This window comes from Gopherus flavomarginatus, chromosome 3 (assembly GCF_025201925.1).
Source record: "Gopherus flavomarginatus isolate rGopFla2 chromosome 3, rGopFla2.mat.asm, whole genome shotgun sequence".
NCBI lineage: Eukaryota > Metazoa > Chordata > Testudines > Testudinidae > Gopherus > Gopherus flavomarginatus.
Window position 1 is genome coordinate 56,576,507 of NC_066619.1, and position 18,940 is coordinate 56,595,446.

General features: G+C 39.7%; 1 protein-coding gene across 2 annotated transcripts in view; it reads left to right on the top strand.

The window, feature by feature from the left end:
* RASA1 (RAS p21 protein activator 1) overlaps positions 1-18,940 on the top strand; it is a 126,848-nt gene that overhangs the window by 46,598 nt on the left and 61,310 nt on the right. For both annotated transcript variants that reach the window (XM_050944812.1, XM_050944811.1), the window contains exons 5-8: positions 2,067-2,184; positions 10,045-10,076; positions 12,209-12,261; positions 13,216-13,366. In XM_050944812.1, coding sequence (XP_050800769.1) covers positions 2,067-2,184; positions 10,045-10,076; positions 12,209-12,261; positions 13,216-13,366 — 354 coding nt within the window. The remainder of the gene's footprint in view (positions 1-2,066; positions 2,185-10,044; positions 10,077-12,208; positions 12,262-13,215; positions 13,367-18,940) is intronic.

The following is an 18,940-nucleotide window of genomic DNA, read 5'->3' on the forward strand; positions in this document are numbered from 1 at the left end:
AAACTGTTTATTTTTTAATATAAAATTGTTATGGGTGAGGAGGAAATGGATGAGTTTAGTGATGTGTTTGGGGTGGATAGCTGTGTGATGTCCATTGTCTTGTAGATGTTTGAGGCATGCAGTCATTGTGAGGGTTATTGGTGTACAGGGAGGTGGCAAGGATGCTAGTCTGAGGGAAGTTGTTAATATTGCTGAATTTCTGGAGAAAGTGAATTGTATCCTGGAGGAAGCTGGCCCTTTGTGCGGTGAGTGATTTGATTCTGGTTTCTGACTCCTGATATTTCTTCAGTAAGAGCGCTGTGGCCAGATATGATGGGTCTGCCTGGATTCCCTTGTTTGTGCAGCTTGGAAAGCATGTAGAAGGTCCCCGGGATGGGTTTAAGATAAAGTTGTACAGTTTCCCTTGTAGTTGTTTGGAGAATGATTTGTTGATATCTTTTAATTCCTGGGTGAAATGTGTTGTGAGGTCTTTTTTGAGTTTTTTATAGTAGGTGGTGTTGGAGAGTTGTCAGTTGGCCTTATTAATGTAGTCATTTCAGTTGAGAACTATGATGGCACCCCCTTTGTCTTCTGGTTTGATCACTAGCTTTTTGTTTTTGGATTTCAGGAATTGTATAGCTATCCTCTTGTCAGTGGAGAGATGGTGGTAGATATGATGTTTAAGGATCTTATAGTTATTTTTTTTTTCCCTGAAGTAATCAATGCAATGATCAAATGTGTGGTGGGGTGTCCAGTCAGATAATTCTTTTATCTTATGACTGTTGGTGGGATTGTGGTAGCTATGAGTGATGGTGTGAAATAATTTTTTTGAAGTGGAGTTGACAAAATAATTCTTCTAGTTTTGTACATGTTAGTATCACGATGTAGTGGGGTAGAAGTTCACATGGTGGTTTCTGGTGGGGTGGCTTCTTCCAGAAGTGGTGTTCAGTGGATTGTAGAGTAGTTGTTGTTCTTGGTTCCATTTTTTGTTTTTGTTTTGGAGGCTGTCTTAATTTTTCTTTGATAATTTTTTTTGGTGATTTCTTGCATGACCCTCCAGGTAGGTTTCCTGCTTTTTTTCTTTCCAGTATGTAGGAGTATGTGATGATTTTGTGTTTGAGGTAATCCCTTCTGGAGTATGAGATTTGTAGGAGACGATTCCTCAGGTTTTTTTTTAAATCCTCCTGCAGAGGTCTTCGTCATACTTGGAATTGTATATAGTGGTGAGAGGGTGAGCCCTTTGGGGGATAGTGTTTTGTTTCTTGGCATTTTCTCAGGTAGTAGATGTCGCTTTGTTTTCTTTTGTTTCATGTTGTGGAGTTTCAAGTTCAGATGGCAAAATTCATTATCCTCCATTGTTGTTTGCAGTGTTGTAGCCATTTGGTTCCCAGGATATTAGAGATTCAAGTACTGTCCTTACTCACCTTGTGTTATAACTTCATTTAACTGTAGTAAAGACAAGCTTTCAAACACGCTCTAACCCGTGTTATATTTCTGAAAAGGTCCATCTACCATCATGATCCAGTGGTAATTAATTACAGTACTCTGCACCATTCTGTAACGCTTTAGCACCTGCATTTATAGTGACTTAAAGGACCTGCTTTCATATACAGGATCCCAGAAACCTTTCCCTTCATACTTAGGGTTTACAATGTTGTGAAATTAGGTAAAATCACTACTTTCTTTTATAAACATGATACTGGGTATATACACTTATGTCTCTTTGATTTTTCTTATTTTTGTTTGAGATTTGATTTGACTAGATATTGTCTCTTTAACATTGATTATAATATGGTGCTAGTGTTGCATAATTCAGTAGAACATAAAAGGTGTCTCTAGAAATTAACAAGTATTAGAAATCCAAATAAACCTAATGTGTCAGTATCTAACAGGTGCTTATTTCATGATGTGTAAACAGATTGACTTGTGATGTTCTCTTGGGATAGCAAATACAGTATTTTTTATGCTTCCATCTTTTAAAGTTTTGAAAATATAACTTTGAGTTATGTTCAATTTATTATCCTCGCCAAAACTATTGCACCTTGATTGCAGTCCTAGTTTAATAGTCTTACTGTAGCTTTCTTCAGTTTCCTTAAAGGAGACATGTTTATTGTCCATAATGAATTGGAAGATGGTTGGATGTGGGTTACAAATCTACGGACAGATGAACAAGGCCTTATTGTAGAAGACCTGGTAGAAGAAGTGGTAAGTGTTGTCTACTTAAATGAGTTCTAAAACTTAAGATTCTCTAAGTATTAATGTACAAGAGCCATGATATCTAGTGTAACTGCCAAGCTTCCTACTGTGGTGTATTTTCAGTTTTCTTTTAAAATGTAATAATCAGATCTCCCATTTATCAACATGTATAGTCATTCCTCAAGCCTAACGTCTGAAATTGAAAATAATGAAGGCCAAACCAGTTCTTGGCAAATAAATTTATTCTAATTTTGTACAGATGAATAGCATTATGACTTTGTTCATAGGCAGTTCTATAAACCAGTGGTTTTCAAACTTTTTTTTCTGGCGACCCAGTGGAAGAAAATTGTTCATGCCCGTGACCCATATGAGGAGTTGGGGGTGTGGGAGGAGGCTTTGGGTTAAGAACGTAAGAATGGCTGTACTGGGTCAGACCAAAGGTCCATCTAGACCAGTATCCTGTCTACTGACAGTTGCCAATGCCAGGTGCCTCAGAAGAAGTGAACCTAACGGATAATGATTGAGTGATCTCTCTCCTGCCATCCATCTCCACCCTCTGACAAACAGAGGCTAGGGACACATTCCTTACCAGGGCCGGTGCAAGGAAGCTTCACACCCTAGGCGAAACTTCCACCTTGCGCCCCCGCCCTGAGGCACCCCCCCCCCACGGCAGCTCACCCTATCTGCCCTGAGGCGCCCCCTCCCCTGCGGCAGCTCCCCGCCCTCCACCCTGAGGCACCCACCCCGCCCCAGCTCACCCCTGCTCCAAGCACGAGCACCCCGACCATGCCCTCACTGCTTCACTTCTCCTGCCTCCCAGGCTTGCGGCACCAATCAGCTTAGGCAACGCAAGCCTGGGAGGCAGGAGAAGTGAAGCAGCCACAGCGTGCTGGGGAGGAGGCGGGGCAGGGGTGAGCTGGGGCAGGGAGTTCCCCTGGTGCCGCCTCCCCCCCTTACTTGCTGCAGGCTGCCCTCCCCATCCTTCCCTGCCCCAGTTCCCTCTGCCTAAACGCTGGCAGCGACAGGAGTAGCCGAAGATCCGGCCACTGCGGTTGCTGCTAAAGAAAATGGCGCCCCCCCAAATCCCAGCGCCCTAGGCAACTGCCTAGTTCACCTAAATGGTTGCACCGGCCCTGTTCCTTACCCATCCTGGCTAATAGCCATTAACAGACTTAACCTCCATGAATTTATCCAGTTCTCTTTTAAACGCTGTTATAGTCCCAGCCTTCACAACCTCTTCAGGCAAGGAGTTCCACAAGTTGACTGTGCGCTGTGTGAAGAACTTCCTTTTATTTGTTTTAAACCTGCTGTCCATTAATTTCATTTGGTGGCCCCTAGTTCTTGTATTATGGGAATAAGTGAATAACTTTTCCTTATCTACTTTCTCCACATCACTCATGATTTTATATACCTCTCTCGTATGCCCCCTTAGTCTCCTCTTTTCCAAGCTGAAAAGTCCTAGCCTCTTTAATCTCTCCTCATATGGGACTCATTCCAAACCCCTAATCATTTTAGTTGCCCTTCTCTGAACCTTTTCTAATGCCAATATATCTTTTTTGAGATGAGGAGACCATGTATGTACACAGTATTCAAGATGTGGGCAACCATGGATTTATATAAGGGCAATAAGATACTCTCCGTCATATTCTCTATCCCCTTTTCACTGATTCCTAACATCCTGTTTGCTTTTTTAACCGCCGCTGCATCCTGCATGGACGTCTTCAGAGAACTATCCACAATGCCTCCAAGATCTCTTTCCTGATTCGTTGTGGCTAAATTAACCCCAATCATCTTGTATGTATAGTTGGGGTTAATTTTTTCCAATGTGCATTACTTACATTTATCCACATTAAGTTTCGTTTGCCATTTTGTTGCCCAATCACTTAGTTTTATGAGATCTTTTTGAAACTGTTCACAGTCTGCTTTGCTTTGGTCTTAACTGGCAGTGTAGTATCATCTGTAAACTTTGCCATCTCACTGTTTACCCCTTTCTCCAGATCATTTATGAATAAGTTCAATAGGATTGGTCGTAAGACTGACCCTTGGGGAACACCACTAGTTACACCTCTTCATTCTGAGAATTTGCCGTTTATTCTTACCCTTTGTTCCCTGTCTTTTAACAGTTCTCAATCTATTAAAGGACCTTCCCTCTTATCCCCATGACAACTTAATTTACATAAGAGTCTTTGGTGAGGGAGTATCAGAGGGGTAGCCGTGTTAGTCTGGATCTGTAAAAGCAGCAAAGAGTCCTGTTGCACCTTATAGACTAACAGACGTTTTGGAGCATGAGCTTTTGTGGGTGAATACCCACTTCGTCAGATGCATGTTGGTGAGGGACCTTGTCAAAGGTTTTCTAGATATCTAAGTACACTATGTCCACTGGATCCCCCTTGTCCACATATTTGTTGACCCCTTTTAAAAGCGCTAATAGATTAGTAAGACACGATTTCCCTTTACAGAAACCATGTTGACTTTTGCCCAACAATTTCTGTTCTTCTATGTGTCTGATAATGTTATTCTTTACTATTGTTTCAACTAATTTGCCTGGTACTGACGTTAGACTTACTGGTCTGTAATTGCCGGGATCACCTCTAGAGCCCTTTTTAAATATTGGCGTAACATTAGCTATCTTCCAGTCATTGGGTACAGAAGCTGATTTAAAGGACAGGTTACACACCATAGTCAATAGTTTCGCAACTTCACATTTGAGTTCTTTCAGAACTCCTGGGTGAATGCCATCTGGTCCTGGTGACTTGTTAACATTAAGTTTCCCAATTTAATTCCAAAATCTCCTCTAGTGATACCTCAGTCTGTGACAGTTTGTCAGATTTGTCACTTCCAAAAGCCAGCTCACGTTTGGGAATCTCCCTAACATCCTCAGCCGTGAAGATTGAAGCAAAGAATCTATTTAGTTTCTCCGCAGTGACCATTGTCTTTAAGCGCTCCTTTTGTATCTCAATCGTCCAGGGGTCCCACTGGTTGTTTAGTAGTCTTCCTGCTTCTGATGTACTTAAAAAACATTTTATTACCACCTTTGGAGTTTTTGGCTAACTGTTCTTCAAACTCCTCTTTGGCTTTTCTTATTACATTTTTACACTTAATTTGGCAGTGTTTATGCTCCTTTCTATTCACCTCACTAGGATTTGACTTCAACTTTTTAAAAGATGCCTTTGTATATATTATCTTCATCAGTTTGGATATTTCACTAGAAAAATGGAAGGTATTGTGGCACTTCAGGAAGCCCCACAAAATAGTTACAATGAATGGCATGGTCTCTTCTGTTGTAGGAACAGCTGGGTTTAGAGCAGTGATTTTCAAACCAGGGCAGGGTAGGTGTGTGGGAGGGGGTCGGGGCTCTGGGGTGGGGGTGCAGGCTCTGGGGTGGGGCTGGGGATGAGGGGTTTGTGGTGCAAGAAGGGGCTCTGGGTTTGGGGCGGGTGCTCAGGGCTGGGGAAGGAGATTGGGGCACAGGGTTGGGGCACCAGCTTACCTCCGGCGGCTCCCAGTCAGCGATGCATCCAAATTGATGAAGTTTATATGTATAAAGGCTCCCCCTCATGAGAGTTCCATTCAGAACAGGGGATGGGACAAGAGGGCATGTCAAGTTGTTCATTAACGATCCCTGACTGAGCATCAACCATGCTGGCCCCAGCATTAATTAGGGCAGTCAGGTGACCCTGAGACACCTTATGACAGGAGAATGGGCTTAATGGAGCTCTGCTGCTTACCACACCTTGTTTGGTTCTACCAAGCCACCCCTACTCTGCATGTCTCTTCACTGGGACTGGGGGAAGCGTCACTGCCTCTGCCAACTGTACACTACCAGGTAGCTGCTTGCTATCTGAGAATGCAAAGTGAATGGACAGTATTGGAGAATCTGGGCTCCGGCCTTTTGTTTGTAGGGTACGAGGTCAATCCACCTCATGTCAGTAATAATTGAGAATTACCATTTCTATTTTCTTTTTGGTCCCTAATGAAGGGAATTTGTTACTCCAGTTCATTTTTGAGTGGACAAGTCTCTGCTTCACCAAAACTGCCATCATCCAAGAACTGGTGCCAGCTAGCCCACTGTAGTGTGTAAAGAATAAATATGCATGGACACTGAACTCATCTCTCACTTTTAGCGGTAACATAAACAGGTCATGTTTGATGCATATTATCAGTGTAGTGTGAAGAACTGTGTGCTGCTCCTGCTGCTGTACTTTTTCCTGAATAACTACAGTAGACTAATTCAGTCCTCAGAACTGTCAATCCACACCATTCACAAGCATTAAATCAGCACATACACAGTCTAATTGAGAAGGAAAATTGAATTCCCTTGTACTACATTGTCAGAGGAGAAGCTATTTATGACATAGTGCAAAAGATCAGACAACTTGTAGCAGCTTAATGATACTGTGTAGATAAATGGTGGAGCACATCATCTGATTTGAGGAGTCTGACAGTTTGCAATATGTTAGCCCATCCTGCAATATCTCTTACTCTCCTAGGGTGGATGCATTATGCACATTATTATTATCTACTGTACCTAGTATATTAATATATGTAGTTTTTAGCTGTCTGTTTCAAATCCTATGCCCAGTCTGCATTAAGAGTCATGGATTAAAACCAGAAGGAATGACTGTGATCATCTAGTCTCACCTCCTGCGTTACACAGGCCTTAGAATTTCTCGGAATTAATTCCTATTTGAACTGGAGCATATCTTTTAGAAAAAAATCAAGTCTTGATTTAAAAATTGTCAGTGATTGTGAATCCACCATAGTCCTTGATAAACTCTTTAACTGGTTAATTACCATCACTATTAAAAATATGCATCTGATTTCCAGCCTGAATTTGGCTAGCTCCAACTTCTAGCCATTGAATCTTATCAAAGAAACATCGGCTAGATTGAAGAGCCTTCTACTATCAAATTTCTGTCCTCCTGGAAGATACTTAGACTGATCAAATTACCCCTTAACCTTCTCTCTGATAAACTTAAATAGGTTGAGTTCCTTGAGTCTGACTAGAAGGCGTGTTTTCCAATCCTCTGATCAGTCTTGTGCTCTTTACTGAACCCTCTCCACTTTTTCAATATCTTTCTTAAATTGTGGATATCAGAACTGGACAGTATTCCACTAGGGCTCTCACTGTGCCAACACCAGAGTTAATAGAATGTCTCTACTCAATAGTCTCCATCCAAAGATCATATTAGCCATTTTGACCACAGGATCACACTGGGAACTCATGTTCAGCCAATTAGTCAGCATGACCTCCCAAGTTTTTTTCAGAGATACTTCTTCCTGGGATAGTCTCCCATGCTGTATGTATAGTCTACATTCTATGCAGTTGTAGATTTTACATTTAGATATATTAAAATGAATATTGTTTGCTTGTGCCCTGCTTACAGAGTGATCGGGATCACTTAGTATCAGTGAACTGTACTCTTCATTGTATACCAGTCTGTCATCAGCAAACTTAAATCAGTAATGAATCAGTAATATTTTTTTTTCTTGTTGAGGTTATTGATTGATATAAAAAATTTAAATAGCATAGGACCAAGAACTAATCACTATAGAGCCAAGCTAGAAATGTACCTGTTTGATGATTCTCCATTTAAAATTACATTTTGAGACCCTTCAGACAGTTTTTAATCCATTCAATGTATGCCATGTTTGTTTTTTGTGGTGTTCTAGTTTCTTAATCAGAATGCTGTGCAGTACCATCTCAGATGTCTTACAGAAGTCTAAATATATTACATCAATAGTATTAGCTTTATCAACCGAAATTGAAATCTCATCAAAAGAAGGTATCAAGTTAACTTGGCAGGATTTTTTTTCCATACACCCATGTTGATTGGCATTTATTATATTACTCTTCTTTGATACTTATCAGCTGCTCAATAATCTGTCCTGTAATGAATGTTAGGCTGACAGGCCTATAATTGCCTTAGTTCATCATTTTTAAATATTGGCACAACATTAGCTTTATTCCAGTCTTCTAGAACCTCCCTCATGTTCTAAGGTGTATCGGAAATCAATATTAGCAATCCAGTGAGCTCCTTGAGCAGCTCTTCCAAAACTCTTGGATGCAAGTTATCTGGACTTGCTGATTATAAAATGTTTAACTTTAGTAGCTTATGTTTAACAGCCTCCTGAGTTACCATTGGAATTGTTTCTTCTTCTTCATCATTTCCTCCATGACTATATCATCCCTTCTTCCCCAAGTAAGGGACAAAAATAAGTATCGAACATGTCTGCATTTTCTGCATTTTTATTTATAGTTCTACCATTTGCACCTAGTGATGGACCAATACCATTGTTAGAATTCTTTTTGTTCCCAGTGTACTAAAAACACTTCTTTATTGTCCCTAACTCTGCTGCTCATACATTTCTCCTTATGTTCATTTGCTTCCTTTATCAATTTTCTACAAACGCTAGCTTCTGATTTTTTATTTATTACAGTCAACTTCCCCATGCTTCCATCTGTTATATATTGTTTTTCATAGCACTTTTCCCTCTAAGCCAGGTTGTTTTTAACCCATTTGCTGCCTTCTGTCTCAATTTTGGCTTTTTGGGCAGCTAGTAAAATGTTTCTAAATGATTCCTAATTATCAGTCACATTTTCTGTTTATATTCTCTCTCTGAGCTGATTTGACTCAGAATTTTTTTCAGCTTTATGAAACTGGTCCTTCTGAAGTAGGTGTGGGTAAACTACAGCCTGCCAGCCGTTTTAGGATGGCCCCCCAGCTCACACTGGGAAGCAGGGTCTGGGGCTTGCCCTGTTCAGGCTCTCTAGCCAAGGAGCAGGGTTGGGGGCCTTTCCATGTGGCTCCTGGTAGCAGGCACACGGCTCCGCTCCGGTGCTCCAGCCGGGGTGCAGGGTCCAAGGCTGCTCCATGCGGCTCCTAGAAGCCACAATATGGCCCCCCTCCAGTACTCCAATGGGAGCTGCAGGGGTGGTGTCTGCGGACGGGGCAGCATGCAGAGCTGCCTGGACGCACCTCCACGTAGGAGCCGGAGAAGGGACATGCTGCTGCTTCCGGGAGCTGCTTGAGGTAAGCGCCGCCTGGAGCCTGCACCCCTGACTCTCTCCCCATGCCCTAACTCTCTACCCCAGCCCTGATCTCTCTCCTGCCCTCCAAACCACTCGGTCCCAGCCCAGAGCATTCATGACCCGCCATACAATTTCTATTCCCAGATGTGGCCCTTGGGCCAAAAAGTTTGCTCACTCCTGTTCTAAAGCAACATATGTGTATGTATCTGTATGTATTTATTGCTGATTTATACTTTGTTTGCACATAACAAATGTGATCAAGTCATGTTTGCTTGTACCGAAGCTGCTACTTATTTTGCGTTCTGCAAACCATTAATACTGATGCACCACATTGGCACATAGTGGGGTTTATATCGATGTGGCTTAATACGTACCTGTGTAAGCTGCACTGGTGTAAACCCCACTTAATTCTAATATAGCTCATCTACATAAGGGGTTTGTGCCAGTGTAACTTAATCAGTGTAGTTACAGCGGGGTGAATTTCCTTCATGTAAACAGGGATTTGGGAAAGAAGCACAAAAATAAATAAATCCTTTGATCATTCTAAGAAATGGTGCCCTCAATTTTATTTATTTATTTATTTATTTTTAAATGTGCTTTTGGCATATGCTTTCTCTACCCAAATAGGGTAGAGATGCACCAAATAGTAAGCATCTTTCATAGAATTGTGTAATAAGCCCTTTAATTAAAAAATATATGATTTCTTGAATATAAATGAATTATTTTGTAGCATTATTGACCTCTACAGAAAAGCTAAAAATTTAGAAAATAGACTTCATATAATTGATTATGTGGACTGTTGCATCATACACTTACTGTGTTAATTTTCTCATTAGGGACGTGAAGAAGATCCACATGAAGGCAAAATGTAAGGGTTTTTGTTCTTAAAGAAAAACAAATATTGTGGAATAAACTATTTGTAAATTTCAGCTATGAAGTTATCTGCCTTTTGAAAAGGTGAATCTAACTGCTCTTTCTGGCCTCATGTTTTCCCTCTACTAATTGCTGAGGATGATACTCTCCTCTGTCTGGCGGGCTTCTACATTGGTCTTTTGTGCTACTTATGGATAGTGTCAATAGGTTTTCATGATAGATAAATCTTGTATGAGCCATGTGGATAGCGGTGAATTTCACCCAGAATATGCAACATGGGTTACTGTTTGATTATAGAAATTGATGTACTAGAACTGACCTCTTGTAAAACCAATCTAACTCCAAAATCTTTTAGTTTTGGAGAGAGAATATTACCATCGCTTGAAGAATTAAAGTTCTGAATTCACTGATCTGGTACTTTAATCACCAATATATTGGTGTTGGTGATCTCCTCTATTAGCCTCTCATAATGATGAGATTTTAACATTGTAGCACTCAAGTTTCTCATTGAAATTGCTTCATCTATTAACATTTATATCTGAAAAGCCCAAAATATTAAGTCATCAATATGTATTTTTATTAAGAAGCATGAAAATCATGGAATCATAATAGACATGATTTGGTGACCAGAAAGTAGCATCTGTCATCTGTAGAACCACTTGCAATGAAAAAAGATGAGTGGCAACTAAATATTTCAGCTGAATTTCCTGCTACTTAATCACTTGATTGGCTTTAGGATCTTTTGTCAATATTATTGCTGTCTCCTGCCTCCAGTATCATCAGATTCACAATCTCTGAAATGCTGATGATTGAAGACACTTCCAGGTATGTTGGGTGGGGAGAGAGAATTGCTGCTGTAGGGTTGCAGCCCACTGAACTCTACTGGCAGTTCTTCCATCTAGTTTGGTGTAACACAGCCTCATTAATTGCATCATCTTCATTTATTGAGATTATCCCCTGCACCATTCCTGGAAGTTGCTTCAAACCTCACCACTTGCAGACCACATGTTTAATGAGCTTGCTGCTCAGAGGGTCCTCTGGACAGTCCTTCAAGTGTTCAAGCATCAGGAGATTGTCCTTTAAACATGACCTGGAAAGGAAAATAAAAACTGAGGTTATTTTCTTTTGATGGATAAGATCTATTGAGATGCTTAAAAAAGAAAATCACTTGCTTATTTGTACTTTAGGTCTTTATCCAGGCAAGAAGACAAATCCATTTCCCACCTATACGGGTACTGGAAATGCCATGTGTATGGAGAGGATAGGAAAGGTGGGGTATACTACACTGCCTGAAAGTTATCATGTAAGGGTGGTCATTGTAGTAGGGGTGACCATCAAGAAGATGGGCAGATGGTGTGTGGAAGATCACTGAGAGATCATCTGCTGAGTGTGTGAAGTTAGAGATAGATTGGGAATTCTTCCAAAAGTTCTGCTATGACATCATCAGTATTCAGAGATGAATAAATGGACTTTACATGTGTTGCATAAGGACACCCTGCAGAGCTATATGTATTAGTTATTTGAGGCTGGACTGAAGCCGTGGGATTTGTCATGGCATGGCTCCGCCACACGCAGGGCTGAACAGGCTACTATAGCTCTGAGATTGGAGTAGTGACTGTGGCTCGGTTCTGCTCTGCTGCCTTTCTTCCCTTCTGCAGCTTGGGCTGAGAATTCCTTTCCCCAGCTCCTGTGGAAATTCACAGCACAACTCCAGTTACTTTGTCGGGATATTTTGCCCCTTATTGAAGAGTAATGACAGGGCATTTACATTCAGAATATGTTTAAATTGCCATAGATTACAATAGATAGATTCAAATCATTACCAGAAAAATTATCTAGCATACACGCTTTTTACATGACAGCTTATATAGCTAAAACTTTTGTATTTTGACCTCTACTTCAAATATTTAATTTTAGTCACAGTTAATTTTAGATATTTAAATATTCTGTCAAATAAGTGGATATTTGTGTAACATAATTTTATGAGTTATGTTCTGTTAAATTACTCCACCTACTAGGTCTTTAATTAAAAGATTAATTCATAGAAGCCAGAGCCTTGAGGGCCAACAGAACCAAAAAGAGACTGCTGATAATCTTGCTTTCTTATTTGTTCTCTTCATCTTTAAGATGGTTCCATGGGAAGATCTCCAAACAAGAGGCTTACAATTTGCTGATGACAGGTATTTGACTTTCATTGCTGGGGTTAAGGCATAAGGGAATGAGCACACAGAATAATATTCTATATAAATTAGATTGTAAAACCTTTGGAGCAGGTCTCTGTCTTTGTGTGAATAGGACCCAGCAAATGAGCTCCAGATCCTGACTTTCATCGCCATAATGCAAATAATATGTTACAAGAGCTAAACATGATGATTTTTTTTTAAAAAAAGTATTAGACAATCAAAGACAGCGGGTCAAATAACTTTCATTGTAACAGCTAATCACTGTACTTGTTGAGTAATAAATACTTTAAATATTTGCTATTAATAAAAGCTATAATTTAATAATCTGAATAAGAGTATATGGAAGGTACTGTTGTGTCATAAATAGTGTAAATTTTTTTTTCTGTTGAAGGACAATGTTTCTTCAGGACTTAAAATATCAGGCTTTTGAACCTAGGTAAAAGAGAAAGTTAAAAATGGTGAAATAAACTCCAAAATAGTATTTACCATCTGAATATATTTTATTAGATCAAAACTATTTTTAATTGTTGGAATCTATATCAGCATGTTGTCAGAATGGTTTTTCTCTTCTGAGTGGAGTGTCTTCATCACTGATAATTTTTAAATCAAAATTGGGTATTTTTCTAAAAGATGTGGTCTAGGAATTATTTTGAGGAAGTTGTATGGCCTGTGTTTAAACAGGAGGGCAGACTAGTAGATGATCACAGTGGTCTCTTCTAGCCTTGGAATCTATGAATCTATATGTGAAGTTGGCTACTGCCTACCTTGGGGGCTTAAAGGGGGCAAAATAAATTAGCAAATGTCTGGATTCCAAACTAAATATACACATATTTGTTCCAAATTCCAATTCATATTTGTATCCAGTGAAATTTGGGAAATACCCTTTGATTGTACTGTGATGGAAAAATAATAGTGATGAGCACTTTATTAATAATCCTAATATTGTTTCAGTTGGTCAAGTGTGCAGTTTTCTTGTGAGGCCCTCTGATAATACTCCTGGTGATTATTCACTCTATTTTCGGACCAGTGAAAATATTCAACGTTTCAAAATATGCCCTACTCCAAACAATCAGTTTATGATGGGAGGAAGATACTATAACAGGTAAACTACAAACAGTTAGTTTTTCTAGATATGTTTTTAAAAAGTATAAGTGTAATCTGTCAATGTTTATTATTTATTGGTGTATATATAAACATTTTTTTAAAAAGTGCTTACGTTAATATTAAGAATTTATCTAACCTGGTTAGTGGCTACGTAAAATGACTGAAAAGTTTTAAACACTTTCTTAATCCTAAACAAAGCATAATTAGTTGGTGTTTATTTTTAAAGCATCTGACATTTTCTTCCATAAACTGGTTTCTCTTGGTTAGAGATTGTGGATCATATGACTTTAAAACGAATGTGACAAAATGGAGAATTGATCTGAAATCAACAAGATGGAATTCAATAAAGACAAATGCAAAATACTACACTTAAGAAGAGAGAGTCAAATCTACAAATACAAAATGGGGAATAACTGGCTAGGCAGTAGTTCTGCAGAAAATAATTTGGGGTTTATAGTGGATCACAAATTGAATAGGAGACAACGGTGTGATGCAGTTGCAAAAAAAAAAAGGCTAATATCATTCTGGGATGCATTAACAGAGGTGTTATATGTAAGACAGGTGGTAATTTTTTCGTTTTATTCGGCACTGGGGAGGCCTCAGTTGCATGTTGTTCTAGTTTTGGGTTCCACACTTTAAGAAAGCTGTGGATAAACTGGAGAGAGTTCAGAAGGGAGCTAAAAGGTTTTATAATACCTGATCTATGAGGAAAAAAACAACACTGGGCATGTTTAGTCTTGAGAAAAGACAACTGAGTGGGGGACCTGATAAGTCTTCAAATATGTTAAGGGCTGTTGTATCGAGGATGGTGATCAGTTGGACTATATGTCCACTGAAGATAGAGCAAGAAGTAGTTGGTTTAATCCGTATCAAAGGAGATTTAGTTTAGATGTTAGGAAAAATTGTTTAACTATAAGGGTAGTTAAGTATTGGAATAGGCGTCCAAGGGAAATTGTGGACTCCTGGTCATTGGAGGTTTTTAAGAACAGACTGGACAAACATCTTTCAGGGATGGTTTAGGTATACTTGGTCCTGCCTCAGTGCAGGTGAGCTGGACTAGATGACCTCTTGGGGTCCCTTCCAGCCCTACATTTCTGTGATTCTGTGACTTATAATAAGTTGATGCTATGTTGACATATAAGATGGAACAAAGGACAATAAAACTAACAGTGATATATAAAGGCAATGTGTGAATGGTTAAAAGGGGAGGAGGGGAATATTTACACTAAGGAGAAAATAGCCTTATGATTAAAACATTTTAAAAATCACTGGATTTCTTATATTGGACACATGACTGATGTCTGGGTCAGAAAGTACTGATCAGCTCGTTCCCTGGAGTGAAGAAACTCAAGATGGATCTGTTTTGTCACTGACATGAACAGGAAAGTGATAGTAATCTGAACTAAAAGAATGGAAATGACAAAATTAGATGCATTTCTCCTTCACAGTGGGAAGCTGCTGATATATATCTATTCTCAGTGCATCTTATTTCCAAGGTCCTATTAAACTCAAGAATGTAGTGGTTTTGAGTTTCAATGCCTCTATTGCAGCAACAAGTTTAGCTCCCTCTTCCAGTGGAGATAGTCACTGCTTATCCCGTACATTTGGAAATTTGTCAGATCTGATCACCCAGAACCAGGGCATTCTTCTCTATCCCAACCTAGCATTTCTCTCGCTTCCAGCTTGGCTTCTGAGTGGGTAGAGATCCAGTAGCTGGTGTGTCTGAGAAAGTATCAAGTTCTCCTAGCTGAGAAGTTCAATGGATGATCATATGACTTCAAGTGGAAGATGGTGTGAGGCTAAACAATTGGATCCTTATGCAAATCCCATACACAGGATGCTTGAGTACCTTCTACATTAATCAGTCTGGCCTCCAGACATCTTCATTGAAAATTCAGCTAGCTGCAATTTCAGCCTTTTGTGAAGGTAAAGTCTCTTTTGCCCATTCTGTAGTTTTCTGGTTTACTAAGGGTATGACACTTGAACCTTCCAGCTAAAATCTCTGCCAAGGGAGATGCAGAAGTAATTAATTAACTAATTAAACATAATTACTCACAGTGGGTTTATGCAATTTCAGATAAGTTATAGTTGCTTTTTTGGCAATACTTCATCACTAAATCAGAAAGCTCTGAACTTCCACTACTGGATCCACCTTACGCTCCATTATGTGAATGTAGATACTCTCAGATGAATGAAAAGACAACAAATGGAGCATTGAGCCTGGCATAGTTGGCAGAACAGTGGGGGATGGTGTAATATGAGATAATCAATGTGTGAATGAATGTTTTTAGCTCTTAGGACAGAGAAGAAGGGTTTCATTTTAGATATGTTGTATAGGAAGAAATTGAAAGATTTGTGCAAATCCTGGATACGTCTCTCCCCGATCTGAGAACCCTTTCACAATCACTACTTTCACTTAAATGCAAATATTTTTAAGAGGTCTCGTTTTCAAATTCATTGACTGTTGGGATATGTTAAAGGTCATCTAGGGGTTCTTCTTTTCACTATTTGTTTTGTTACTAGTACTTTAATATATCTTTCAAAAATAGCTCTCAGTTCTACAACTGTAAGGCAGTTTGATCTTTAACATTTTATATTTGTTGGTTTGCAATGTCTGTCAAGAGTATGCAAAAAAATCCATTTTAAAGGTGATCTGTATTATGCCTTAATGCATTGCAAAGTCAGGGTCATGGTGAGTTAATGACTGAACTTGGTTGTTTAAAAAAATGAGTTGTCATTTAGCCAGGAAAACCAAAATGAGATTTTCATTTTTCCTCATTTATTATTTTGGCACTTTGACAGCAAGAGGTGGGACTGGAAGCTCCAGAACTTGCCTAAACAACAGTCTGGTGCTGTTTCAAACTCCAGCAGCAACCAAAGGTGATGTGGGTGGTGGATGGAAAAAGAATATTTATGTGCGTCTCAGGAATGTAGTACTCTGAGGCAGGGGAGAAAAAAGTCTCTATATATCTTCACCCCTTCCCCTCTCCAAAACTAACGCTATATACGTGTGTTGCATATTGCAGAAGCAGCCAGGCTTAGAGGGGATAAGAAGCTGTCTGCTGGACTCTCTCTTCTGTTATGCTGCAGAATTTGTAGCATCTGCCAGGGTTGGGATTTCCTCTCTTCTTTCAGCAAATGTTTTACCTGCTGCTATACAAAAACCTCAGTTGTATCTTCCTCAGCCCAATTTTTCACCCACTGCAGGAGAGATCAAATTCACCCTCTGGTTGGGATTTTGAGGAGAGAATGGCTTTTCTAGAGGTAGCTCAAAGTGCCACTAGGAGGAGAGCACATGCAGCCCCAACAACTTCTGCAGCCTTTGTAGGTGAGATGAAGACATCATAGCAGCAGAGAAGCTTCGCTATCTTCTGATGAGCCCCCATCTTTCACTTCTGAGTGGATGGAGTGGGAAAATATGCTTTTCCCCCCTTCACTCAGGATAGCAGCTGACTAGTGAGGTGGGGAGGACACTGGTGCTCTTTTTCCTCCATCCTTATCTCTCTTCGGTTGTTTCTATTCAGGTGCTGCTTCACGAGGTGCTACATGCTTCTGGCTCTACTCTGTGCTCAGAATATAATGTATGAAACTACTGGAGCTATAAAAGGAAAGAAAAAGGGAAACTTAGTGATAAAAACCAAAACTGCCTAAATTCATGTTAATAAAAATTGAACTGATAGTGAGGTTGGTGAGAGTACAGCAATCTCTACGTGAATATTCCAGTCATCTTTTGAGCAGTAGAACTTACAGTAAATCAGTGTAGCACATCAAGAACATTCTACTTTCATTTATACATAAATTTTCACTTCAGGCCCACTAAAATAGCCTGCTATGCTTCTTTCAGCTCTACAGTCTCAGGTATCCGAATATGTACTGTGGTAACAAAGTTACTCCTGCTGCATAACAACATAGGAGCAGAATCTGTCTATGAAGTTAAGGAAAACATATATGTCTGTCTTTGTAATCTTACTTTGTATCCCACAAGTATAAAATATTGACTGTTGCAAGAGTACTTTTCTTGCCGCCATAGATGAATTGTTCCAGTCATACCAGTGTATCTTAAAATGTCTCCCAGAATAGAAATTCTGGAATTACTGGAGAGGGAGTGTGTTCAGCATTCAAAATTTCTTTGTAATATCTCCCAATTACTTTTCACATTTCTTTGCTCAAAAAAGACAGCATAATTTTTCTTAAAGTTTGTTCTGTTTTTTAAAAATGTGTGGGAAGAGGGAAGGACTTATGCACCTTCACCTTCCCAAATAACCCTCTATCAGCAAGCTTTTGAAAATCCCTTTCTGTGTCACTTAATATTTTATGTATCTTGGTAATAATTTTTTAACATTTTTGTAATGAGTAAAAGCCTTCTTTACCTTTCCATGTAGCTGTGACCGCAGAATCCTTTATAAACTCTCTTATAAACCTTTTCTAATTCTTCAGTTTTTTATAGTAGTCTTCAAATTTTTGTGTAGTACTCCTCACCTGGTAAGGTTTCACCAGTCACGTACTGATTTAATTTCATTATGTCCTGATTTGTACTTTTTCTGGTATATTTCAGTTTCAGTAGTATGTTTGCTTTACTAAATGCTGTTGGAGAGAGATTAGTGTTCATTTTGTCCCCCAGACCTGATCAATGTCATTTCCCAGTCACATTTAGTTTATGTTTACTCATTAAATAACTTAGACCACCTGTAAACTCAAATTTCTGTATCCTGATCTCTTCAGACATGAGCATTTATAAATTGTCAGTGTCTTGGTTGCTCATTCCATTGTATTTGTCTGCTTTAATGATATGGTAAATATATGTTGGTCTGAGTGAGTCAAGTTTGTGTTATCTGTAAAAGAATCTCTACATCTGTGTAGATAAATAAAATAGATTCTTTGTAAGATAATGCTACTCAACACTGTAGTTAAGAGACTATCTTCAAGTAACATTAGGAAATAAAACAAGTTCTTCTTTGAGTAGATGCAGACATGTATTCCACATAGATGTGTGCACGCCCAGTACACTGGCGCTCCAGAGCCTTTTGCCTAGAAGTACCTGTAGAGGGGTGGTGTGTGGGCCTTGTGGGTGTGCCCCCTCCCCTAGTTATGAGGTGGTGCCACTCTGATCCCTCCCCCGCCCCCCAAGTTCCTGCTCACTGCCCTGGCTGGAGTCGGAGCTCTATGTGGTTGTAGTCTCACAATCCTGCATTTAGTTTTAGCCTAGTTTATTGTATGTAGTTAGTAGATAGTGTTAGTTGACTGTGTTCCCCAGTGATGCCCTCACTGGAGTTTAAACATTGTCCTTCCTGCGGAGGGGCGATCCCCAACAGTGACCCCCGCACATGGTGCTTGCTTTGTCTTGGTGTGAGGCCCACTTTAAAAAGTGTTTGACCTGTAGATCGTTTAAGAAGTAGACTCAGGTGGCATGGAACCTTCAACCTCAAGTAGCAGCTGCTTGAGCAGGCCAGGCAGTCTGACCTAATACTTAGGCCCTCCTTGGGCTGAAGATCATCCTCTAGCTCGGAGAGCAATGCTGCCTCTTGTTCTGGGGCAGGCACCTCTCCAAAAAGGCAAAGGAGCCATTCTCTAT